This window comes from Macaca nemestrina, chromosome 20 (genome assembly GCF_043159975.1).
Source record: "Macaca nemestrina isolate mMacNem1 chromosome 20, mMacNem.hap1, whole genome shotgun sequence".
NCBI lineage: Eukaryota > Metazoa > Chordata > Mammalia > Primates > Cercopithecidae > Macaca > Macaca nemestrina.
In genome coordinates this window covers 17,270,253-17,290,691 of record NC_092144.1, presented here as the reverse complement: position 1 = coordinate 17,290,691, position 20,439 = coordinate 17,270,253, and the positions used below count along the sequence as shown (strand labels likewise).

Here is a 20,439-nt window from a genome sequence, read left to right as displayed (position 1 = left end):
CTAAGGACTTAGGGGATCCCCTTGCCTGTACCATCTTGGCTGGGGGGCCTTGGCCAAGTCACTTGTTCCCTGTGTCTCAGTTTCCCCACTTGTCAATCAGGCCCAGCAGGGTTGAAGTGTTGGAGCACAGAGTGGTCCATCCCCTCTCTGATCGTTCTTGGGCCAAGTCCTTTTTACCCCGCACCCACGCCCTCATCTCTTATTGTTGTCTTCTGTGGATCCTCCCAGATAGGGCCGCCCAGTCCAGATCAGGCCACCCAGCCCAGCGTGGCAGGCACTGATGGCCACCGGCTGAGTCACCATTTCCTCCTGGCCCCTTGCCCGGGCCCGATGCTTTCTGGGGACTTTCCTGAACATCAAAAACAAGGTGTGGGGGGTGACTCCCGGGTGGGGGAAGCGAGGGCAGAGACGTGTGTGTTTGGATAGGTTTGTGCATATCTGGCGTGGGTTCAAAGCCCACATCTGGGCCCCACCTGTAGGATCCGGGCCATAACCGCATCGCCCTAGGAGTTGGGGGACCTCACATGTGAGCACCCCATGAACACCACATGCCCGGCTGCTTGTGCCCGAGTTCACTGGCTGGTTTTTCTGTGTTGCAGAGAGGCTTAGTGTGCGTGTGTGTTTGCACGTGTGTGTGTACATCATGACTGCCCTGTGCCTGGAGCCCAGTGACAGAGAGGCCCAGCCCCTCGCTCAAAAGGTGCGTCTGAACTCCAGCCGCCCCTGCCCCTCAATGCACCCAGCCCCTCTCTCAGAAAGGTACATCTGGTGGAGAGAACTCCCTGGGCCAAGGCAGGGGGGCTTGGAGAATCCTGGTGCATTGGGGTGCAGGGGTGGTGGAGGCAGGGTGAGGCAGGGGTGGGGTAGGTCAGGAACTGGGGAGCCACATGGGTGAACCTGGGTGGGCTGAGCTTTGGGAGGAAAAGATGTCAATTGTAAAAACCTTCACTGAGCCGCCTACTGTGTGTTCGGGATGCTGGGACACAGTGGGGCCCTGGTGTAATAGACACCACATCAACAAACGAGTGAATATGTAACCCCGGGGAGGTGGGGAGGACCAGGAAGTTAAATGCACTGGGGCAGCAGGAGGGGAATTCGGGGTGCCCTGGCCTAGGGACAGAGGGGACTTGCTGAGAAGGTGATGTGAGGTCTCAGATGTGCAGGCGGAGGAGGTGTTGGGGAGATCTAGGGAGACGGAGTGCCAGGTGGAAGGCACGGCTGGTGCAAAGGCCCTGAGGTGGGCACGAACTGGCAGAGGGGGTTTGGCCTCATTCAGGAAGGTCTAACCCCAGAGCAGGACGGGGAGCCATCAGGAGGCTGTGCTGGTGGGGCCACCAGGACAAGCTGTCCTGTAACTAGAGCTCAGCAGGAATGCGTCCCCCTCCCACCCCTACCCCCACCCCACCCCTGGCGCTCTTTGCTTGGGACAGAATGTGCTGGGTGGAGAGGCTGGCGGTGGCCGCGCCTGGTGGCTGGAGCGGGGAGGCTGGAGGATTCCTGAACAGTGGCCCGGCAGGGCTGGGCTCCCTGCCAGCATGGGCGGGAAAACAAGCGGCAGGCGCCCTGACTGCTTGTCACCCCTTGTCCCCCAACTGGCCGGGCCAGGGCAGGCGGCAAAGATGGTGAGAGAGTCAGGGACCCAGAGAGATAGAGAGATGGTGGCCAAGAGAGATGGTGAGTCAGAGACAGAGGGAGACAGAGACAGGGAGACAGAGACAGAAGTACAGAGGCAACAAGACTGAGAGACGGAGATAGTAAGCAAGAGAGACATTGAGAGAGAGACAGAGATGGGAAAGAAAAGATGGTCAGAGTCAGAATGAGACAGACAGAGACCTTGAGAGATAGAGACCTGGCATTCGACTCTCTGCATGGGGGACACGTCTGACTCTAGGGGGTCTTGGGAGCAAGTGCAAGGGGTGACACCTCCACCCCCATCAGAATCTTCACCCGAGCTGGGCACGGTGGCTCACGCCTGTAATCCCAGCACTTTGGGAGGCCAAGGTGGGCAGATCACCTGAGGTCGGGAGTTCAAGACCGGCCTGGGCAATATGGTGAAACCCTGACTCTACTAAAAATACAAAAATTAGCTGGGTGCGGTGGTGCATACCTGTAATCCCAGCTACTCAGGAGGCCGAGGCATGAGAATTGCTTGAACTCGGGTGGCAGAGTTTGCAGTGAGCCAAGATTGAGGCTCTCCACTCCAGCTTGGGCAAGGGAGTGAGACTCCATCTCAAACAAAACAAAACAAAAATAAATAAATAAATAAATAAAAAGGAGGCGTCTTCATCCACATCCGAGTAGGCAGAGCAGCAGTCCCCCAGTCACTTAGTCAACCACCCTCATGCCTGCTATATGATGCTGGGGCTGGGGTCAGAGCCTGGACCTGGCCCTGCCCACAAAGCGTCAGACAAATAAATGAACATCTAGGTAGTAATTTCAGAGCGTGATGAGGGCTAGGAAGACTACAGAACAGAGAGACAGGAGAGGGAGTGATGGAGTGGGTGGCAACTTTGGCCAGGAGGTTGGAGTGGCTCTGAAAACGTGAGGCCAGAGGGTAAAGAGAAACCACCAATGGGGGAAGAGCCTTTTCACAGGGGAAATAGTACATGAGAAGTCCCCAAGGTAAAAATCATCTTGGAGGGCCAGGCGTGGTGGCTCACACCTGTAATCCCAGCACTTTGGGAGGCCGAGGCAGGTGGATCATTTGAGGTTAGGTGTTCAAGACCAGCTTGGCCAGTAAGGTGAAACCCAGTCTCTACTAAAAATACAAAAATTAGCTGAGCATGGTGGCGCGCACCTGTAGTCGCAGCTACTTGGGAGGCTGAGGCAGCAGAATCACTTGAACCTGGGAAGTGGAGGTTGCAGTGAGCCGAGATTGAGCCACTGCACTCCAGTCTGGGCAACAGAGAGAGGCTCTGTCTAAAAAATAAAAATAAAAATAAAAATCAGCTTGGAGTGTTTGAGTAGCAGACAGGGAGGGATGGGGAGCTGGAGGGAAAGGAGGGCAGGGGGTCTTACGGGCCTATAGAGGTGCGGGGTTTGTTGTTATTATTATTATTTAAGAAAAATTCTTGCTGCGTCACCCAGGCTGGAGTACAGTGGTTTGATCACAGCTCACTGCAGGCTAGACCTCCTGGGCCAAGTGATCTTCCTGCCTCAGTCTCCTGAGTAACTGGGACCACATGCCATCAGGCCCGGCTGATGTTTACTTTTTTTTTTTTTTTTTTTTTTTTTGTAGAGATGAGGTCTCACTCTGTTGACCAGGTTGGTCTCAAACTCCTGGCCTCACGTGATCCTCCCACCTCAGCCTTTCAAAGTGCTGGGATTACAGGCATGAGCCACTGCGCCCGGCCTTATTTCATGTTTGATAGAAATTGACCACCTGCCTTTGGGTTCCCTGGGCCCCTCCCCGGGAAGTTCAGGAAGTTTCCTGAATTGGGACTACCTGGGCCAGCTTTATCCTGGTTGTCGATCATCTGAACCGGAAAGTTCTCCTTCTGTCGGGATCAAGTTCCCCATAGCTGCAGACTCAGGAGTCCTGAGGACACCGGGCGTCTTGTCCTCCTACCCCCGCTGGGCGGAATCTTTTGGTCGCACTGTACCCACATCCCTTGCTGGAATAAATACCGTAGACTCTCCTCTGTTTGGGAACATGGATCTGGAAACTGATATCTTATGTCTTGCACACCCCGCGTGACAAAGAACTCGTTTCCTACTGAGACTGTCAGTTCGGCTTCTAGTGACTGTGTTGTAGGAACGCTTCCCCTCCGCCTGGACTCTGGGACCTCCCACATATGGCATGCTCCAAGCTCGATGCCAGGTCAAAGGAGGTCTCGGTGGACCTTAGGACCAGGGGTAGCAGGAAAGGAGGGCTCACCCTCAGGCCAGAGGAAGGAAGTGATTGAGGACTGTGGCAGGGTGTGAGGGGTGGGTGTCTCCCAGAGTCTCAGATGACAAAACAGGCTCAGACACAAGGTGACCTGCCTGGAATCACACAGAGAGCCAAGTCCTAATGCAGATCTCCTCGTGTCCAGTCCCTGGGTCCCCCCAGTCCTCATCCCTGGCTCCTGGCCCCGACAATGGCCACTCCAGCCTGCCAGTTAATTTCTGCTGCCTTGGGCAGGCTGACTGGGACATCCTGGGGTATCAGACTAGGGTTTTTTTTTTTGAGACGGAGTCTTGCTCTGTTGCCCAGGCTGGAGTGCAGTGGCACGATCTCAGCTCACTGCAAGCTCTGCCTCCCGGGTTCACGCCATTCTCCTGCCTCAGCCTCCTGAGTAGCTGGGGCTACAGGTGCCCACCACCATGCCCGGCTAAGTTTTTGTATTTTTAGTAGAAACGGGTTTCATCGTGTTAGCCAGGATGTCTCGATCTCCTGACCTCGTGATCCGCCCATCTCGGCCTCCCAAAGTGCTGGGATTACAGGCATGAGCCACCATGCCTGGCCCAGATGAGGGGCATGAGGGCTTAGGTGGGACAGGTGGAGCTTCAGCGGGAGCTTGAGGGGCACAGTATCATGTGGCCTGAGGGGGGCATGGACACTGGAGTCTAAGGGGCAGTGTTTATATATATTTTTTGAGACAGGATCTTGCTCTGTCGCCCAGGCTAGAGTGCAGTGGTGCGATCATAGCTCACTGCAGCCTTGACTTCCCGGGCTCGAGTGATACTCCCAACCTCATCCTCCTAAGTAGCTAGAATTACAGGTCCACACTGCCACACTTGGTTAATTTTTTATATTTTTTGTAGAGTCAGGATCTTGCTATGTTGCCCAGGCTGGTCTCAAACTCGTGGGCTCAAGCGATCCTCCTGCTTTGGCCTCCCAAAGTGCTGGGATTTACATGTGTGAGCCACTGTGCCTGGCCCAAGGGGCAGTTTTGAGTGCTGGCTGTCTCAGTCCTGACTGTGGGACCCTGGGTGGGGCATCTCTCTTCCTTCCTTCCTTCCTTCCTTCCTTCCTTCCTTCCTTCCTTCCTTCCTTCCTTCCTTCCTTCCCTCCCTCCCTCCCTCCCTCCCTCCCTCCTTCCTCCCTCCCTCTTTCCTCCCTCTTTCTCTCTGCCTCCCTCCCCCACTTTCTTTTCTTTTCCCTTCCTTTCCCTTTCCTTTCCTTCTTCTTTCCTTCCTTTCCTTTTTTTTTTTTTTTGAGAAAGGGTCTCACTCTGTCACCCAGGCTGGAGTGCAGTGGCACGATCTCGGCTCACTGCAGCCTCTACCTCCCAGGTCCAAGTGATTCTTCTGCCTCAGCCTCCCGAGTAGCTGAGATTACAAGTGCCTGCCACCACAGCTGGCTAATTTTTGTATTCTTTTTAGAAGAGACAGGATTTCACCATGTCGGCCAGGCTAGTCTCTTTCTCTTGAGCTCACTATCCCCACCAGTAACTCCAGAAGAATGACAGCCCCATGCCACTAGGGCCACCTAACAGCTCAGTGGGTTTTCAAAGAAATCCTTGAACACGCGTGTTCTTAGCAGCAAGATTCACTATAGCGAAGCCATGGAAACAACCCGGGTGTCCATCCGCGGATGAATGGCTAAACACAATGTGGTCTGTGCAGACAATGGAATATTATTCAACCAGAAAAAGGAATGATACATGGTACAATGTGGATGAACCCCAAAAACATGCTGAGTGATAAAAGCCAGACACAAAAGGCTACATGATTCCATCGATGTGAAATGTTCAAAACAGGCAAATCCATAGAGACAGAAAGTGGATTAGTGGTTGCCAGAGGTGGGGGAGGGGGAATGGGGATTAATCACTAGTGGGGACGGGGTTTCCTTTGGCAGGGATAGAAATGTTCTGGAAATAGATGGTGGTGATGGTTGCATAACATTGTAAATAGCCAGGTCGGTTGTGGTGGCTCATACCTGTAATCCCAGCACTTTGGGAGGCTGAGGCAGGAGGACTGCTTGAGCCCAGGAGTTCGAGACCCACCTGGGAAACAAAGGGAGATCATGTCTCTACAAAAAAATAATCAGCTGGGTGTGGTGGTACACACTTGTGGTCCCAACTACTTGGGGGGGCTGAGGCAAGTTGATCTCTTGAGCCCAGGAGTTTGAGGCTGCGGTGATGGGGCCATTGCAGTCTAACCTGGGCAACAGAGTGAGACCATCTCAAAACAAAACAAAAGAAACATTATGAATATACTAAATGCTACATTGTAAAGTATACTAAATTGAACACTTTCAAATGGTGAATTTTATAATATGTTAATTTCACCTCCATAAAAACAAATCCAGGGTTAGGCATGGTGGCTTACGCCTGTAATCCCAGCACTTTGGGAGGCTGAGGCAGGCAGATCACCTGAGGTCAGGAGTTTGAAACCAGCCTGGCCAACAGGTTTCTATTTTTTATTAAAAAAATAGAAAAATGGCCGGGCGCGGTGGCTCACGTCTGTAATCCCAGCACTTTGGGAGGCCGAGGCGGGTGGATCACGAGGTCAGGAGTTCAAGACCATCCTGGCTAACATGGTGAAACCCCGTCTCTACTAAAATTACAAAAAATTAGCCGGGTGTGGTGGCGGGCGCCTGTAGTCCCAGCTACTTGGGAAGCTGAGGCAGGAGAATGGCGTGAACCCGGGAGGCGGAGCGGAGCTTGCAGTGAGCCGAGATTGTACCACTGCACTCCAGCCTGGGCGACAGAGCGAGACTCCATCTCAAAAAGAAAAAGAAAAAGAAAAAGAAAAATTAGCCGGGTGTGGTGGCGCATGCCTGTAATTCCAGCTACTTTCGAGGCTGAAACAGGAGAATAGTTTGAACCTGGGAGGCGGAGGTTGCAGTCAGCTGAGACCAAGCCGTTGCACTCCAGCTTGGTGACAGAATGAAACTCTGTCTTAAAAAAAAAAGAAAAGAAAAAAAGAAACCCCGTCTCTACTAAAAATTCAAAAATTAGTCAAGTATGGTGGCAGGCACCCGTAATCCCAGCTACTTGGGAGGCTGAGGCAGGAGAATCGCTTGAACCCAGGAGGCAGGAGTTGCAGTGAGCTGAGATCACACCACTGCACTCCAGCCTGGGCGACACAGCAAGACTCCCTCTAAAAACAAAAAACCACCACCAAAAAAAAAAAAAAAAAAAAACACCTACAAAAACCAAACCTAGACTCAGGTAACAGGATGTTCCCGTACTCAAGCGGCTCCTCCCAGCCCCAGCCCGCCACTCTCTGAGGATAGAGGAGTTCTGTGCTTGGCTTCCACTGTTTAGCCTCCACTCGCCTCTGAGACTCCCACAGGGAGTGCAAGTAAGGGGCCCAGGGCTCAGCTCCCACCCCAGCTCAGCCTCCTCATGTGTCCTTGGGCCAACCCCCTCCCAGTCCTGGGCCTCAGTCTCCCCTTCTGAATCATGGGCCCCTCCGCTTTCCTTGGCCAGGAATTTAGTCTCCAAGATAGTGACCAGGAATGGCAGTCCCAGTTCCCTCAGCAGCCAGACGGGGGCGGAAAATAAACCAAGAAGCCCGGTTTCTTTCTCCACACATTTACTTTTAAAAAATAATTGTACAAAACAATGATTTCTTAAGGCATATCAGAAATGCTGAGTTCCAGCCCGGGGCCCTGCCCCAGCCAGCGCTGGCACCCTGCAGTTGGGAGCTTGTCCAGTGGCCCCCTCGAGTGCTCTTCTCCTCCAGGACACAAGGAGCCTCCGGGAAGCACAGTAGTCCCCGGCTGTCACCTTAGGCTGACCTCTGTCCCCAGGTATGACGTAATGTTGTCACTGTCTTGAATTCTTCATCATTTAACGGGGACCCCAGTGTTTTCACTTTGCACGTTAGGTATCTGGTCTTGCCTGTCCTACCCTGAACCTGGGTTCCCTGGGCCATGGAACACCCATGCAGCTCTGATGCTCCTGGGTACCTGGAGGAGCTCCCAGGAAGTCCAAGCCTGCGCCAGGAATCTCTGGCTTTCAAAGTCTTCAAAGGCTGGAGCGGCTGCCCCTGCCACCCACAGACCCCACATAGCTCCGACAACCTGCTTTCCTGAACGCCTCGTTCCTGGGTCCTTTCACCCACCGGACCTCACTGTGTGGCCTCAACTTTCAGGCACCTGCCCTCTGAACCCCCAGTTCTACAATAAATGGGGTGGATTCCAAACGTCACTCAGCTCTGACCTTCTCTGACTTTTCTTCCTCATTCGTCTGCCTGCTGAGCTCCTGTGTGTACTCCAAAGCCTCAGCTAAAATGCCCTTTCCACAAGGATGCCATCTCTGCTTCCTGTCTGGATTCTCACAGCTGCAGGTCTCTTCTTCTGGTTTCGTGATGCTGGAATTGTCTATGTCTGGCTCTGTTTCTCCCAGACTGAAGGCTCCTGGTGGACTCCAGCACTGCCGACAGGCTGGGAAGACAGGTTATTAAACAGTCCCTGGGATACTGCACTGGACATTCCATGCCTCACAAGGACAGTGGCGGTCCAGATAAGTCAGACTCCAGCTGGGCTCTTCCTCTGTCCCATGTGATATCCGAAAGGCCCCGCCTCACTCTGAGACTTGGTTTCCCAGCTTAAATGCAGTCGGGGAGGTCAGCCCTTGGTCCAGCCGCTCCCCACAGTCACGATGGCTGAAAGCTGGTGTGCATCCTTGTTCCTCACGGGGTCCCTGTGCCGTTCAGCAAGTCATGCAGCGCGGCCTCATGGCCCCTGAGGGTGGGTTTGGATCCTCCTGAGAGAAATGTTACCATTAAGCCTGAGAGGACACTGGAAACAGAAATTCAGAAGTACCCCTCCCCATCCAGCCATCTCCCAACTCCCACCCTTGACCAGGGAAGAGGCCATCTGGAGGTGGTGTCTAGGGCAGACTGGGGTGCAAGGAGAGTTTTGGAGTGGAGCGTATACTGTCCCTTGGTATTCACAGGGGATTGGTTCCAGGAACCCCGTGGATACCAAAATCCACAGATACTCAGGTCTCTGATATAAAATGGCATAATATTTGCGGATAGTCTAAGCCCATCCTCCTGTGTACTTTATTTTTATTTCTTTTTTTTTTTGAGATGGAGTCTCGCTCTGTCGCCCAGGCTAGAGTGCAGTGGCGCGATCTCCGCTCACTGAAAGCTCTGCCGCCTCCTGGGTTAACGCCATTCTCCTGCCTCAGCCTCCCTAGAACCTGGGACTACAGGCGCCCGCCACCACGCCCGGCTAATTTTTTTGTATTTTTAGTAGAGACAGGGTTTCACCGTGTTTGCCAGGAAGGTCTCAATCTCCTGACCTTGTGATCCGCCCGTCTCGGCCTCCCAAAGTGCTGGGGTTACAGGTGTGAGCCACCGCACCCGGTCTCATTTTATTTATTTATTTATTTATTTATTTATTTATTTATTTTTATTTTTTTTTTTTTTGAGACGGAGTCTCGCTCTGTCACCCAGGCTGGAGTGCTGTGGCCGGATCTCAGCTCACTGCAAGCTCCGCCTCCCGGGTTCCCGCCATTCTCCTGCCTCAGCCTCCCGAGTAGCCGGGACTACAGGCGCCCACCACCTCGCCCGGCTAGTTTTTTTTTGTATTTTTTAGTAGAGATGGGGTTTCACCGTGTTAGCCAGGATGGTCTCGATCTCCTGACCTCGTGATCCGCCCGTCTCGGCCTCCCAAAGTGCTGGGATTACAGGCTTGAGCCACCGCGCCCGGCCCTCATTTTATTTTTTAAGACAGAGTCTCGCTCTGTCACCCAGGCTGGAATGCAGTGGCACGATCTCGGCTCACTGCAACCTCTACCTCTTGGGTTCAATCGATTCTCCCACCTCAGCCTCCTGAGTAGCTAGGATCACAGGTGGACGCCACCACGCCCAGCTAATTTTTGTATTTTTGGTAGAGACCTGATTTTGCCATGTTGGCCAGGCTGGTCTCAAACTTCTGACCTCAAGTGATCTGCTCACCTCAGCCTCCCAAAGTGATGGGATTACAGGCATAAACCACTGTGTCCAGCCCTCCCGTGTACTTTAAATCTCTTGTAGATTACCTATAATACTTTATGACCAGGTGTGGTGGCTCACACCTGTAATCTCAGCATTCTAGGAGGCCAAGGCAGGCAGATCACCTGAGGTCAGGAGTTCGAGACCAGGCTGACCAACATGGCAAAACCCTGTCTCTACTAAAAAATACAAAAATTAGCCGGGCATGGTGGTGGACGCCTGTAATTCCAGCTACTCGGCAGGCTAAAACAGGGAAAATTGCTTGAATCCGGGAGGTGGAGGTTGCAGTGAGCCAAGATTGTGCCACTGCACACTCCAGCCTGGGTGACACAGCAAGACTCCATCTCAAAAAAAAAAATATAGCCGGGCGCGGTGGCTCAAGCCTGTAATCCCAGCACTTTGGGAGGCCGAGATGGGCGGATCACGAGGTCGGGAGATCAAGACCATCCTGGCTAACACGGTGAAACCCCGTCTCTACTAAACAATACAAAAAACTAGCCGGGCGAGGTGGCGGGCGCCTGTAGTCCCAGCTACTCGGGAGGCTGAGGCAGGAGAATGGCGTGAACCCGGGAGGCGGAGCTTGCAGTGAGCTGAGATCCGGCCACTGCACTCCAGCCCGGGCGACAGAGCGAGACTCCGTCTCACAAAAAAAAAAAAAAAAAAAAAAAAAAATATATATATATATATATATACACACACACACACACACACACACACACACACCACACACACAATATAAATGCTATTTAATCACTGTTATGCTGCATTATTACTATTAGTAGTAGTATTGAGATGAGGTCTTGTTTTGTCTCCCAGACTGGAGTGTGTAGTAGCACAATCATTGCTCACTGTAGCCTCAAACTCCTGGGCTCAAGCGATCCCCTGCCGCAGCCTCCCGACCATAGGTGGGCTCCACCACGCCTGGGTAATTTTGTATTATTTGCAGTAGAGATGGGGGTATTGCTCTGGTACCCAGGTTGGTCTTATACTCCTGGCCTCAAGCAGTCCTCCCGTCTTGGCTTCTCAAAGTGCTGGGATTACAGGCGTGAGCCCCTGCACTCAGCCTATCATATTTTTAATCTGTATTATCCATGTATGTATTTATTTTTCAAATGTCTCTGACCCATGTTTGGTTGAATCTGCAGATTCCAAACCAGCTAATGCAGAGGACCGACTGTATGTATAGAAATTCTGTCAACAATTAAAATCCACTGCCAACTGGGTGCAGTAGCTGACGCCTGTAATCCCAGCACTTTGGGGAGGCCAAGGTGGGAGGAGTTCAGGAGTTCACTTAAGCCCAGGAGTTCAAGACCAGCCTGGGCAACATAGTGAGACCCCATTTCTACAAAAAATGGAAAAATTGACTGGGCGTGGTGGCTCATGCATATAATCCCAGCACTTTGGGATGCTAAGGCAGGCGATAACCTGAGGTCAGGAGTTCGAGACCAGCCTGACCAATATGGTGAAACCCTGTCTCTACTAAAAATACGAAAATTAGCTGGGCTGGTGGCTAACACCTGTCATCCCAGCTACTCGGGAGGCTGAGGCAGGAGAATCGCTTGTACCAGGGATGCGGAGGTTGAAGTGAGCCGAGATCGCACCATTGCACTTCAGCCTGGGTGACAAGAGTGAAACTCCATCTCAAAAAGCAAAGCAAAATAAAACAAAACACAAATGCAGGATGTGGCGGCGTGCGCCTGTAGTCCCAGCTACTCAAGAGGCTGAGGCGAGAGGATTGCTTGAGCCCAGGAGGTTGAGGGTACAGTGAGCTATGATTATGCCACCGCGCTCCAGCCTGAGTGACAGAGCAAGAGCCTGTCTAAAAAAACAAAAAACAAACCCATCTACTATGTCTGCCACCCCATCGAGCCTCCCAGGGCCCAGAGAGGCGTGGGTGGTTCTCCGACCCCTGAGCTCACCTCAGAGTACAGGGGTGGTGGGCGGTAGCGGAACTCTTGGATGTAGGCGAAGAATGGGCCTTCAAGGCTCATTTCGGGGTCCTGCGGGAGTGGGAAGGGGCTCTGCCCCAAGGCTGCCACCTCAGTGTCGGCTACCACCTCCGAGTACTCAGGAGGAGCTGGAAGTGAGAGACAGGGCGGGTGAGTTTGGCAAGAGAGAGCCCTCCTCCAAGGCACCAGGGGCCAGGAGCTGGCTTGTGCCAGCTCTGGGGCTGCCAGGCTGTGTGTCCTTTGGTTGGGATTCCGGGAGACTCGTGGTGAGAGAGTTGACCCGGCGTCCACCTCTCCGTGTATCCACCCACCCTCTGCATGCAAGCAGGGTGGGAGCTTACCCTCAGGCCGCTCCGGCAAGGCCCCCAGCCTCCAGTCCAGCAGGAAGCTGGCGTGGCTGCCCACGCTGGAAGAACGGCTGCCAAAAGGGTGCAAGGGAATGGTGCCAATCACCAGTGGCAGCTCCAGCAGCAGCTTGGACGTTCCCGGGATATCCACACAGACCTGGAGGAAGGATCCATGAGGGAGGGTGCCCAGGCAACCTCCTCGACTCCCACCTCCCTCCTATGCCTGGGGAGACTGAGGCCTCAGCTTCCCCCGGTCTGAGGGAATACAGGGTGAATGTGGCTGCTGTCCCCCAGGGCCAGCAGGGTGCCCTACCTTGAGTGCATAGTCCACATGCAGAACACGGCAGTGCAGGATGGAAGGACCTACTGGGGGGATCCGCAGTGCCCGGCCCTGCCACAGCGCCCGCTGCCCGGGGCCCACCGGCTCTCCTGCGAGGCTGGCCACCACCGCCCGTTTCTGCTTTCGGGCGCCTCGGGCCATGAACGTCTGTGTCTGCACCACGGCTGCCCGAGGCAGCACAGGACGTGTGGAGCTGTTGTCGATCTCGGCAAAGACAGGGATGACCTCTCCTGCAGCAAGGAGCAGGGGGGCCTCAGTTTCCCCTCCTGCAGCCCCGACACCAGCTCCCGTCCCGACCCAGTCCCGTCCGCCTGCTACCTGGGGTGTAGCCCTTCCGGTCGATCTTGGCCGAAAGGGAGACGAGGCCACGGTTACAGTACCAGGATCGGGCAACCTTTTCCCGAGCCCCCGCTTGAGGTGCCTGTCGGTGTAGAGGAAAGTGATGTGGATGAGTCACTTTGTGCAAACCACAGTCGCTGTGGAGCTTCCAAACCACCCCCAGCTGAGGGAGGACTTTGGGCAGGGCTTGGTTTCTTTTTAACAATCCAGGAACTATCTGTTAAATAGAGCCAGGGACACAACCCATATAAAGCCAGAAATGAAATGTACAAGCCAAGTGTTTGGTGTGTAATTCGCTCTTGGTAAGCCCTAGCTCTGGTCTGTTTCACAGAAGAGGCACGTGAGGCTCAGAGAGGGCAAGACACTTGCCCAGAGTCACACGGCAAATGGGTGCAGATAGCAGTGGATTCCACACGCATTCCCACACCCGCCTCCCTCCCTGCCAGGGCCCACCTATGACCTCCATCTTATCGGTTGGTGTCACCCAGCAGCCAGGCCCCTTCCTACAATACTCCCATCCTACCCACCAAGGGTGGCCACTCACCAGCAGGGCTGGCGTGTTGATATCCACAGGCTCGATGACAGTGAACACCTTCCTTGCCCGGCGTGCTGGGACCCAGGGCCGGTGCAGGGTTGCCTTGATACAGTAGCGGACACTACCATGTTTGCCCTCGAAGGATGTCACCAGGTTCCTGGGGTGGAGGGATGGGACTTCAGGGGGCAAGATACAGAGACACACAGGCAGGGAGAAGGAGACACAGACACTCTAGGGGCCTCCCAGGGGGAGGGTCTTGGGGCTCAGAGGTGCCCAGATATCCAGTATTGGAGGTACAAATCTGGAAGGGGCTGCAGGCTTAGGGCAACCCTGCACCTCAGAGGACTTACGGGGGCAGCTGGAAGCTGAACAGGAACTCATGGCGCCCAGGAGGCAGCGTGGTGGTCTCCCCAGTATCTGCAGGTAGAAGCAAAAGGAGGCGACTGAGTGCTTGCGTTGGGGTCTCAGGGCTGACAAAGGTACCGCCATCCAGGCGGTGGCTGGCGCACAACCGGTGCGCCGAGCAGGGGTCACCCATCCGTACCTGGCGCCAGGAGCGTGGCACGGTGGCTCACGACCTCCACGCGCTCACTGTAGCTCTGCGTGTAAGCCGTGCTCGAGCCCGCGCTGCGCGACTCGGTCCAGTGCACATGGGCGCGGCCCCGCGCGCGCAGCCTCAGGGCACCCACGCGTACGGCGCTTGCCAGCTCCAGCAGCACCCGGCCCGCCACGGCCTGGCCGCCGCTGAACACGGGCTCGGCGCCCGCGGTCGCACCGTCCAATTGCACCGAGAACGCTTTCACCTTGTCGAATAGCATCGCGTCCGGGGTGCGAACCCACGACACGCGGAACCTGGCCTCGAACCCGTGAACCGGCAGCTCAAGGTGCCGACGCTGCAGCCTCAGAACGCAAAATCGCCCGCAACGCGCAGGCGCGTTCACCAGTCCTAGCAGAAAATACCCGCGCCGTGCGTCGGCGCTGCTTTTATACGGCAGGGCGGGGGGCGGGGTCACCGTCTCTCCCCCGCCCCCTGAAGGGACTCCACCAATAGCGCGACAAGGGGCGTGGCTCTGCCCTAGCGTGGAGCAAAATAACAAACGCCCCTGCTCACCGCCGGCTGCCCCACGCTGCCTCACTCCCTCGCGGACCCCGGGGAGAAACTGAAGCCCTGAGGCGGCCAAAGCTGGTCTCTCGAGGACCCCGGGAGCAAAGAGGGAAAAAGAGGTCCAGAGGCAGGGCCCAGGCCTGAGGTCACCTAGCAGAGCTTTCAGCCTCTCGGCTTAATCGCTCACCAGCCGCCACTCGTAGACGTGACTCGAGGCATGTCCAGCCCGATTTGGGGCGGGGGGCTCTCGCCCCAGTTGAGGGCCCTAGAGCCTATGACTGTTCCAGGCTTTTTCCCCCCGCTATGCAAAGGGAGAAGTGGAAGACGTGAGTGGGACTGCCCTCCACGCTGGTGCCTGCTGCACCCCTTCCCTGATTCAAGTCCCTTTCAGCTGGTGGCTCTGGGCAAATGACAACCTCCTGGAGCCTCAGTTTCCACCTCTGTAGAGCCGGGAGAAAAAAAAAATCAGTCCCGACCTCAGAAAGTCGTGCATGGATCATCGTGCAGCCCCAGCCGGACTCCTCCAAGAGCCTCGCCCCCGGGTCATCAACCTGCTCCTGACATACCGTCATACCGTCACCCGGTCGCGCCTCGGCGCATTCGCCCAGGAGCGGTACCTACGACCTGATGTTCCTTTCCCAATTTTCACCCTCTGGCAAACCCTACCTTCCCCGCAGCCCTTGTGCTTGCTCCAGTCATCCTCAGCCCCTTTCCCTTCACAGAGCTGAATGCAGGGGACGCTCGGGCACCCCCAGGTCCACGGCTGCGGTGTGGTTTCGGGACCACGTGACACCTCTCTGGGCTTTAGTTTCCCCGAAGAAAAGTCGCGTGGAGTTTCTCCAGCGGGAGTTGCCTCTGCGTCGTCTGCGGGACGCGGGCGCCCTCTCGTGGCAGCGGAATGCGCTGCTGCTGAACCCATCCCCTGCCCTGACTGTCCGCCTCTGAGCTCGGTTCAGGAGACCACGAGACTTCCACCACCTCAGTGAGGTGTGTGGGTGTGGAGGGGGCGGTCATAAACAAACACGGTCACCCGCAGTCCGTGACGGGGGTCAGAACAGGAACGAAGGGGTTGGAGGCACAGTGATCAGCCTGAAAGGCTGCCTGGGAGGATGGGTCTTTGGAGTTGAAAGGAAGGTCTGGGACCTTAGGCCAGGTTTCAGTGGATACTAGAAGGGAGACAGTAGGCCGTTAAGTCCGGGAGGAGAAGCGGGATGACGTAACCCTGAAGGGACTACTGAGCCAGCGCCTCCCTCAATTCATTTCACAGATGGACCCCAGAGGCCCAGAGAGGGGCGGGGCCCTGCCCGGGGTCACACAGCAGCTCCACTGGCCTCCAGTGCCACTGTTTTTTTTCCTTAAATGTTTAACTATTTATTTATTTATTTATTTATTTATTTATTTATTTATTTATTTATTTTTTGAGACAGGATCTCACTCTGTTGCCCAGGCTGGAGTGCAGTGGCACGATCTCGGTTCACTGCAACCTCTGCCTCCCTTCCACCTCAGGTGGAAAGAAGCGATCCTTCCACCTCAGCCTCCAGAGTAGCTGGGATTACAGGTGCGCACCACCACACCCGGCTAATTTTTGTATTTTTTGAAGAGATGGGGTTTCACCATGTTGCCCAGGCTGGTCTTGAACTCTTGAGCTCAAGCCATCTGCCCACCACAGCCTCCCAAAGTGCTGGGATTACAGGTGTGAGCCACTGCACCCAGCCAAAATTTTAATTTAATTTTTTTTTTTTTTTTGAGACAGGGTTTCACGCTGATACCCAGGCTGTAGTGCATGGCACCATCTCGGCTCACTGCAACCTCCACCTCCTGGGTTCCATAGATTCTCCTGCCTTAGCCCCCTGAGTAGCTGGGCTAATTTTTAAATTAAATTTTTATTTAAATTTTTAAATTTAAATTGGCCAGGCGAGGTGGCTCATGCCTGTAATCCCAGCACTTTGAGAGGCCAAGGCAGGCAGATCACCTGAGGTCGGGAGTTCAAATTCAGCCTGACCAACATGGAGACACCCTGTCTCTACTAAAAATACAAAATTGGCCGGACGCGGTGGCTCACGCCTGTAATCCCAGCACTTTGGGAGGCCAAGGCGGATGGATCACGAGGTCAGGACATCGAGACCATCCTGACGAACACGGTGATACCCAGTCTCCACTGAAAATACAAAAAAAAAAAAAAAAATTAGCCGCGCGTGGTGGCAGGCGCCTGTAGTCCCAGTTACTCGGGAGGCTGAGGCAGGAGAATGGCGTGAACCCGGGAGGCGGCGGAGCTTGCAGTGAGCGGAGATCGCGCCACTGCACTCCAGCCTGGGCGACATAGGGAGACTCCATCTCAAAATAAATAAATAAATAAATAAATAAATAAATACAAAATTAGCTGGGTGTGGTGGCACATGCCTGTAATCCCAGCTACTTGGGAGGCTGAGGCAGGAGAATCACTTGAACCTGGGAGGCAGAGGTTGCAGTGAGCTGAGATCACGCCATTGTACTCCAGCCTGGGCAACAAGAGCTAAATTCTGCCTCAAAAAAAAAAAAAAAAAAAAATAGCCTGTCTAATTTTTGTATTTTTAGTAGAGACGGGGCTTCACCATGTTGGCCAGGCTGGTCTTGAACTCCTGACCTCAGGTGATCCTCCCGCCTTGGCCTCCCAAAGTACTGGGATTAGAGGCGTGAGCCACTGCGCCTGGCCAATTTTTATGTATTTTAAGAGATGGGGGCCGGCACGGTGGCTCATGCCTGTAAGCCAAGCACTTTGGAAGGCCAAGGCGTGTGGATCACCTGAGGTCAGGAGTTCGTGACCAGCCTGGCCAACATGGTGAAACCCGTCTCTACCAAAAATACAAAAATTAGCCAGCATGTTGGCAGGCACCTATAATCCCAGCTACTCAGGAGACTGAGGCAGGAGAATCACTGGAACCCAGGAGGCAGAGGTTGCAGTGAGCCGAGATTGCGCCGGTGCCAATGCACTCTAGCCTGGGTGACAGTGAGACTCTGTCTCAAAAAAAAAAAAACTAACTAACAAACAAAAGTTAGCTGGGTATGGTGGCGGGTATCTGTAGTCACAGCTACTCAGGAGGCTGAGGTTGTAGAATCACTTGAACCCAGGAGGCAGAGGTTGCAGTGAGCCAAGATCGCGGCACTGCACTCCAGCCTGAGCAACAGAGTAAGACCCTGTCTCGAAAACAAAAACAAACAGAAACAAAAATGGGGCGGGGGATGGGAGGTCTCGCTATGTTGCCCAGGCTGGCCTCGAACGTCTGGGCTCAAGCGATCGTTCTGCTTCAGCCTCTGTGTAGCTGGAACCACAGGCAGGCAGGCCCACCAGGCTCGCATCTCCAGTGTTTTTTGTTTTTTTGTTTTTGAGACAGAGTTTTGCTCTGTCATGGAGGCTGGAGTGTAGTGGTGCCATCTCAGCTCACTGCAACCTCTGCCCACCTGCCGGGTTCAGACAATTCTTCTGTCTTACTAGCTGGGATTACAGGATCCCACCAACACTCCCGGCTAATTTTTGTATTTTTAATGGAGACAAAGTTTCACCATGTTGGCCAGGCTGGTCTCGAACCCCTGACCTCAGGTGATCTGCCCTCCTCGGCCTCCCACAGTACTGGGATTACAGGCACGAGCCACCGCACCAGGCTGCCTCTCCAGTGTTTTAAGGAAGTCGCCGTTGAGTGTCCAGGCAGCCTTCAGGTGAAAGCGGCCCCAAATAGTTCTCCGAGTTGCCAGGGAAGGGAAGTGCCTCCTGGGCTCCTTCCTGCCCCGCCCCACCGCGCTTGCTCCTCTGTTTCCACTGCTGGGGAGGGAAGGGTCCCCCACACCTGTGGCTCTTGCATGCGCAAAGCTTCTATTGCCCGCAGCGCTGGGGAAAAAGTGGGGCTGTCGGGAATCTGGTCTGCCTCCCTCCTGGCCCATTTTACAGACGGATATAGCGAGGTCTGGCTTGGCCCGGAGGAATAGCCAGGGCAGCCCAGAGAGGATGATGCCCTCCCATAGCCACACAGTAGGGTGTGAGGGTATGGACTGCCTCCTTCTGTGGCCCCTGGCTCACTGGTGACCAGCTGTGTATCCTAGGGACGCTTGGGGTGCGAGAAAGACTGAGGTTCGGGGAAGAGTAGAGACCTGCCCAAGACCCAGACTCCCAGGAGAATGTGACCCCACTTCATCTCTTCCCCTCTGGGATGCATTTCCACCTCCTCACCGGGAAATACCACTAGACCCCCAACCCTACCCCAGGGAAGAACTCAGCGCTGCAGACCCTGTGGGGTAAACTGAGGTTGGGCCCTGGGTAACACGAGTTGGGGGCCTTCTTTGAGAATCAGGGACTCCAGGCCTGGGATCAACGGGGACCCTGGGGTCCACCAGGGAGATCTCCCACTCCACTTCCCAGGGGTTCCCTGAACTCTAATAGGAGGGTCCCCCTGCTTTGAAAGGGGTCTCCCCACCGCACAGCCTCTAAGTCGAGGGCCTCTGACTCCAGAGAAGGGAACGCCCAGACCCTGGGTAGACGTTCCGGGTTAGTGGGGGTCCTGACCAGGGCAGGGTGGGTGTCCAGGCTGGAGTGCGATCTCAGCCCATTACAACCTCTATCTCCCAGGCTCAAGCGATCTTCCCACTTCAGCCTGTAGGTGGGACTCCAGGAGCGCGCCACTACGCCTGGCTAATTTTGGTAGTTTTTGGAGATATGGGGTGTCGCCATGTCGCCCAGGCTAGTCTTGAACTCCTGACCTGTGGGAGGGTCAGGACCCCGGGAAGGGGGTTCCCGCTCCTTGAAAAGGATCACCCGACCGCAGAGGTTCTAAGTTGAGAGGCTTCCGGCCCCGAAGAGGGTCCCGGCCGAGGGGGTCCCGGCTGCTGTGGGGCCGGCGCGACAAGTGTCTCACCTCGGAGCAGCAGCTGCCGACGCCGCAGGTAGGTCTCGGCGGCCGCGTAGTCGCTGGATAAGGCGTTGACACCCACGCTGCGACCCTCCAGCCAGTGGGTGGCCGCCCCACCGCGCGCCTTCACCTCGAGCGCTCGCACCCGCAGCGGCGCCGCCGCCTCCAGCAGCACCCGGCCGCACAGCCGCTCCCCGCCGCGGTAAGCGCCGCCCGGGCCCCGCGCCAGCTCCAGCGCGAAGCTGCGCACGCCCCCAGGGCGCATGGTGCGCGGCGGGGGACACGGCCTGGACACGCGGCGAGGAGGCGCACGGCCGGGGCGCGCCTGCAGATCCCCGGGGTCTGCGCGCTCCCCCGTCGCGTCCCCCGAGCTTCCTCCGGGCCCCCCCGGCGAACCTGGGCCGGCGCCGGTGCCCCAGGGCGGGCGCGTAGTCGGCGAACTTCCTGGTCCTCTGCATCCGCCCCTGTGACGCGCGCGGGCCGCCGGGGACGGGCCGCCCGCGTGCCCGCGCTGTTAACTTTGCCATCCACGGAGCTGGGCGGGCCCTGTTTTTGTAGGGTGGGTGCTGTTGAATTAGAGGCAGGCAGGGGCGGAGGTGGCTGGGGAGGCACCGAGGCGGCCGCAGAGCTCAGCCCTATGGTCTAATTCGCCCCCGCCCCGAACCCGGCACTGCCTCAGCCTCCCCGTCATTGTCACTTCATGGCTGTCCCCCAAACAAAATCCACCTCGAGTAGCCCTCTTCGCCTCCGCACTGCGCTGTTCCGCTGCCAGATCCGTTCTCCCACCCATCCCGCCCACGCCCAAATGCCATTTCCTCAGAGTCCCCTTGCCACCTCTGGCCTTGTTTACTTTTCTTTTTCTTTCTTTCTCTCTCTTTCTCTCTCTTCTTTCTTTCCTTTCTCTTTCTTCCTTTCTCTCCTTTCTTCTTTTTCCTTCTTTCCTTTTCTTTCTCTCTTTCTTTCTTGCCTTGTTTACTTTTCTCTTTCTCTAGCTCTTTTTTTTTTTTTTTTGAGGCAGAGTCTTGCTCTGTCGCCCAGGCTGGGGCGCAGTAGGGTGATCCGGGCTCA

General features: G+C 55.4%; 1 protein-coding gene across 3 annotated transcripts; it reads right to left on the bottom strand.

The window, feature by feature from the left end:
- Positions 1–7,450: 7,450 nt before the first annotated feature.
- Positions 7,451–19,828, bottom strand: LOC105489043 (arrestin domain containing 2). Of its 3 annotated transcripts, none has more exons than XM_011753755.2 (8): positions 19,378–19,828; positions 13,740–13,806; positions 13,399–13,546; positions 12,834–12,936; positions 12,489–12,745; positions 12,170–12,332; positions 11,799–11,956; positions 7,451–8,642 (listed from the first exon to the last, which is right to left on the bottom strand). In XM_011753755.2, exons 1-8 carry the CDS (start codon positions 19,634–19,636, stop codon positions 8,589–8,591), a joined length of 1,209 nt encoding a protein of 402 aa, XP_011752057.1. In that variant the 5' UTR covers positions 19,637–19,828; the 3' UTR covers positions 7,451–8,588. The 3 variants fall into 3 exon arrangements, with proteins under 3 accessions (XP_011752057.1, XP_024651911.1, XP_011751989.1); XM_024796143.2 differs by lacking the exon at positions 19,378–19,828 and adding an exon at positions 15,161–15,848; XM_011753687.3 differs by lacking the exon at positions 19,378–19,828 and adding an exon at positions 13,934–14,355.
- Between the last annotated feature and the right edge of the window lie 611 nt (positions 19,829–20,439).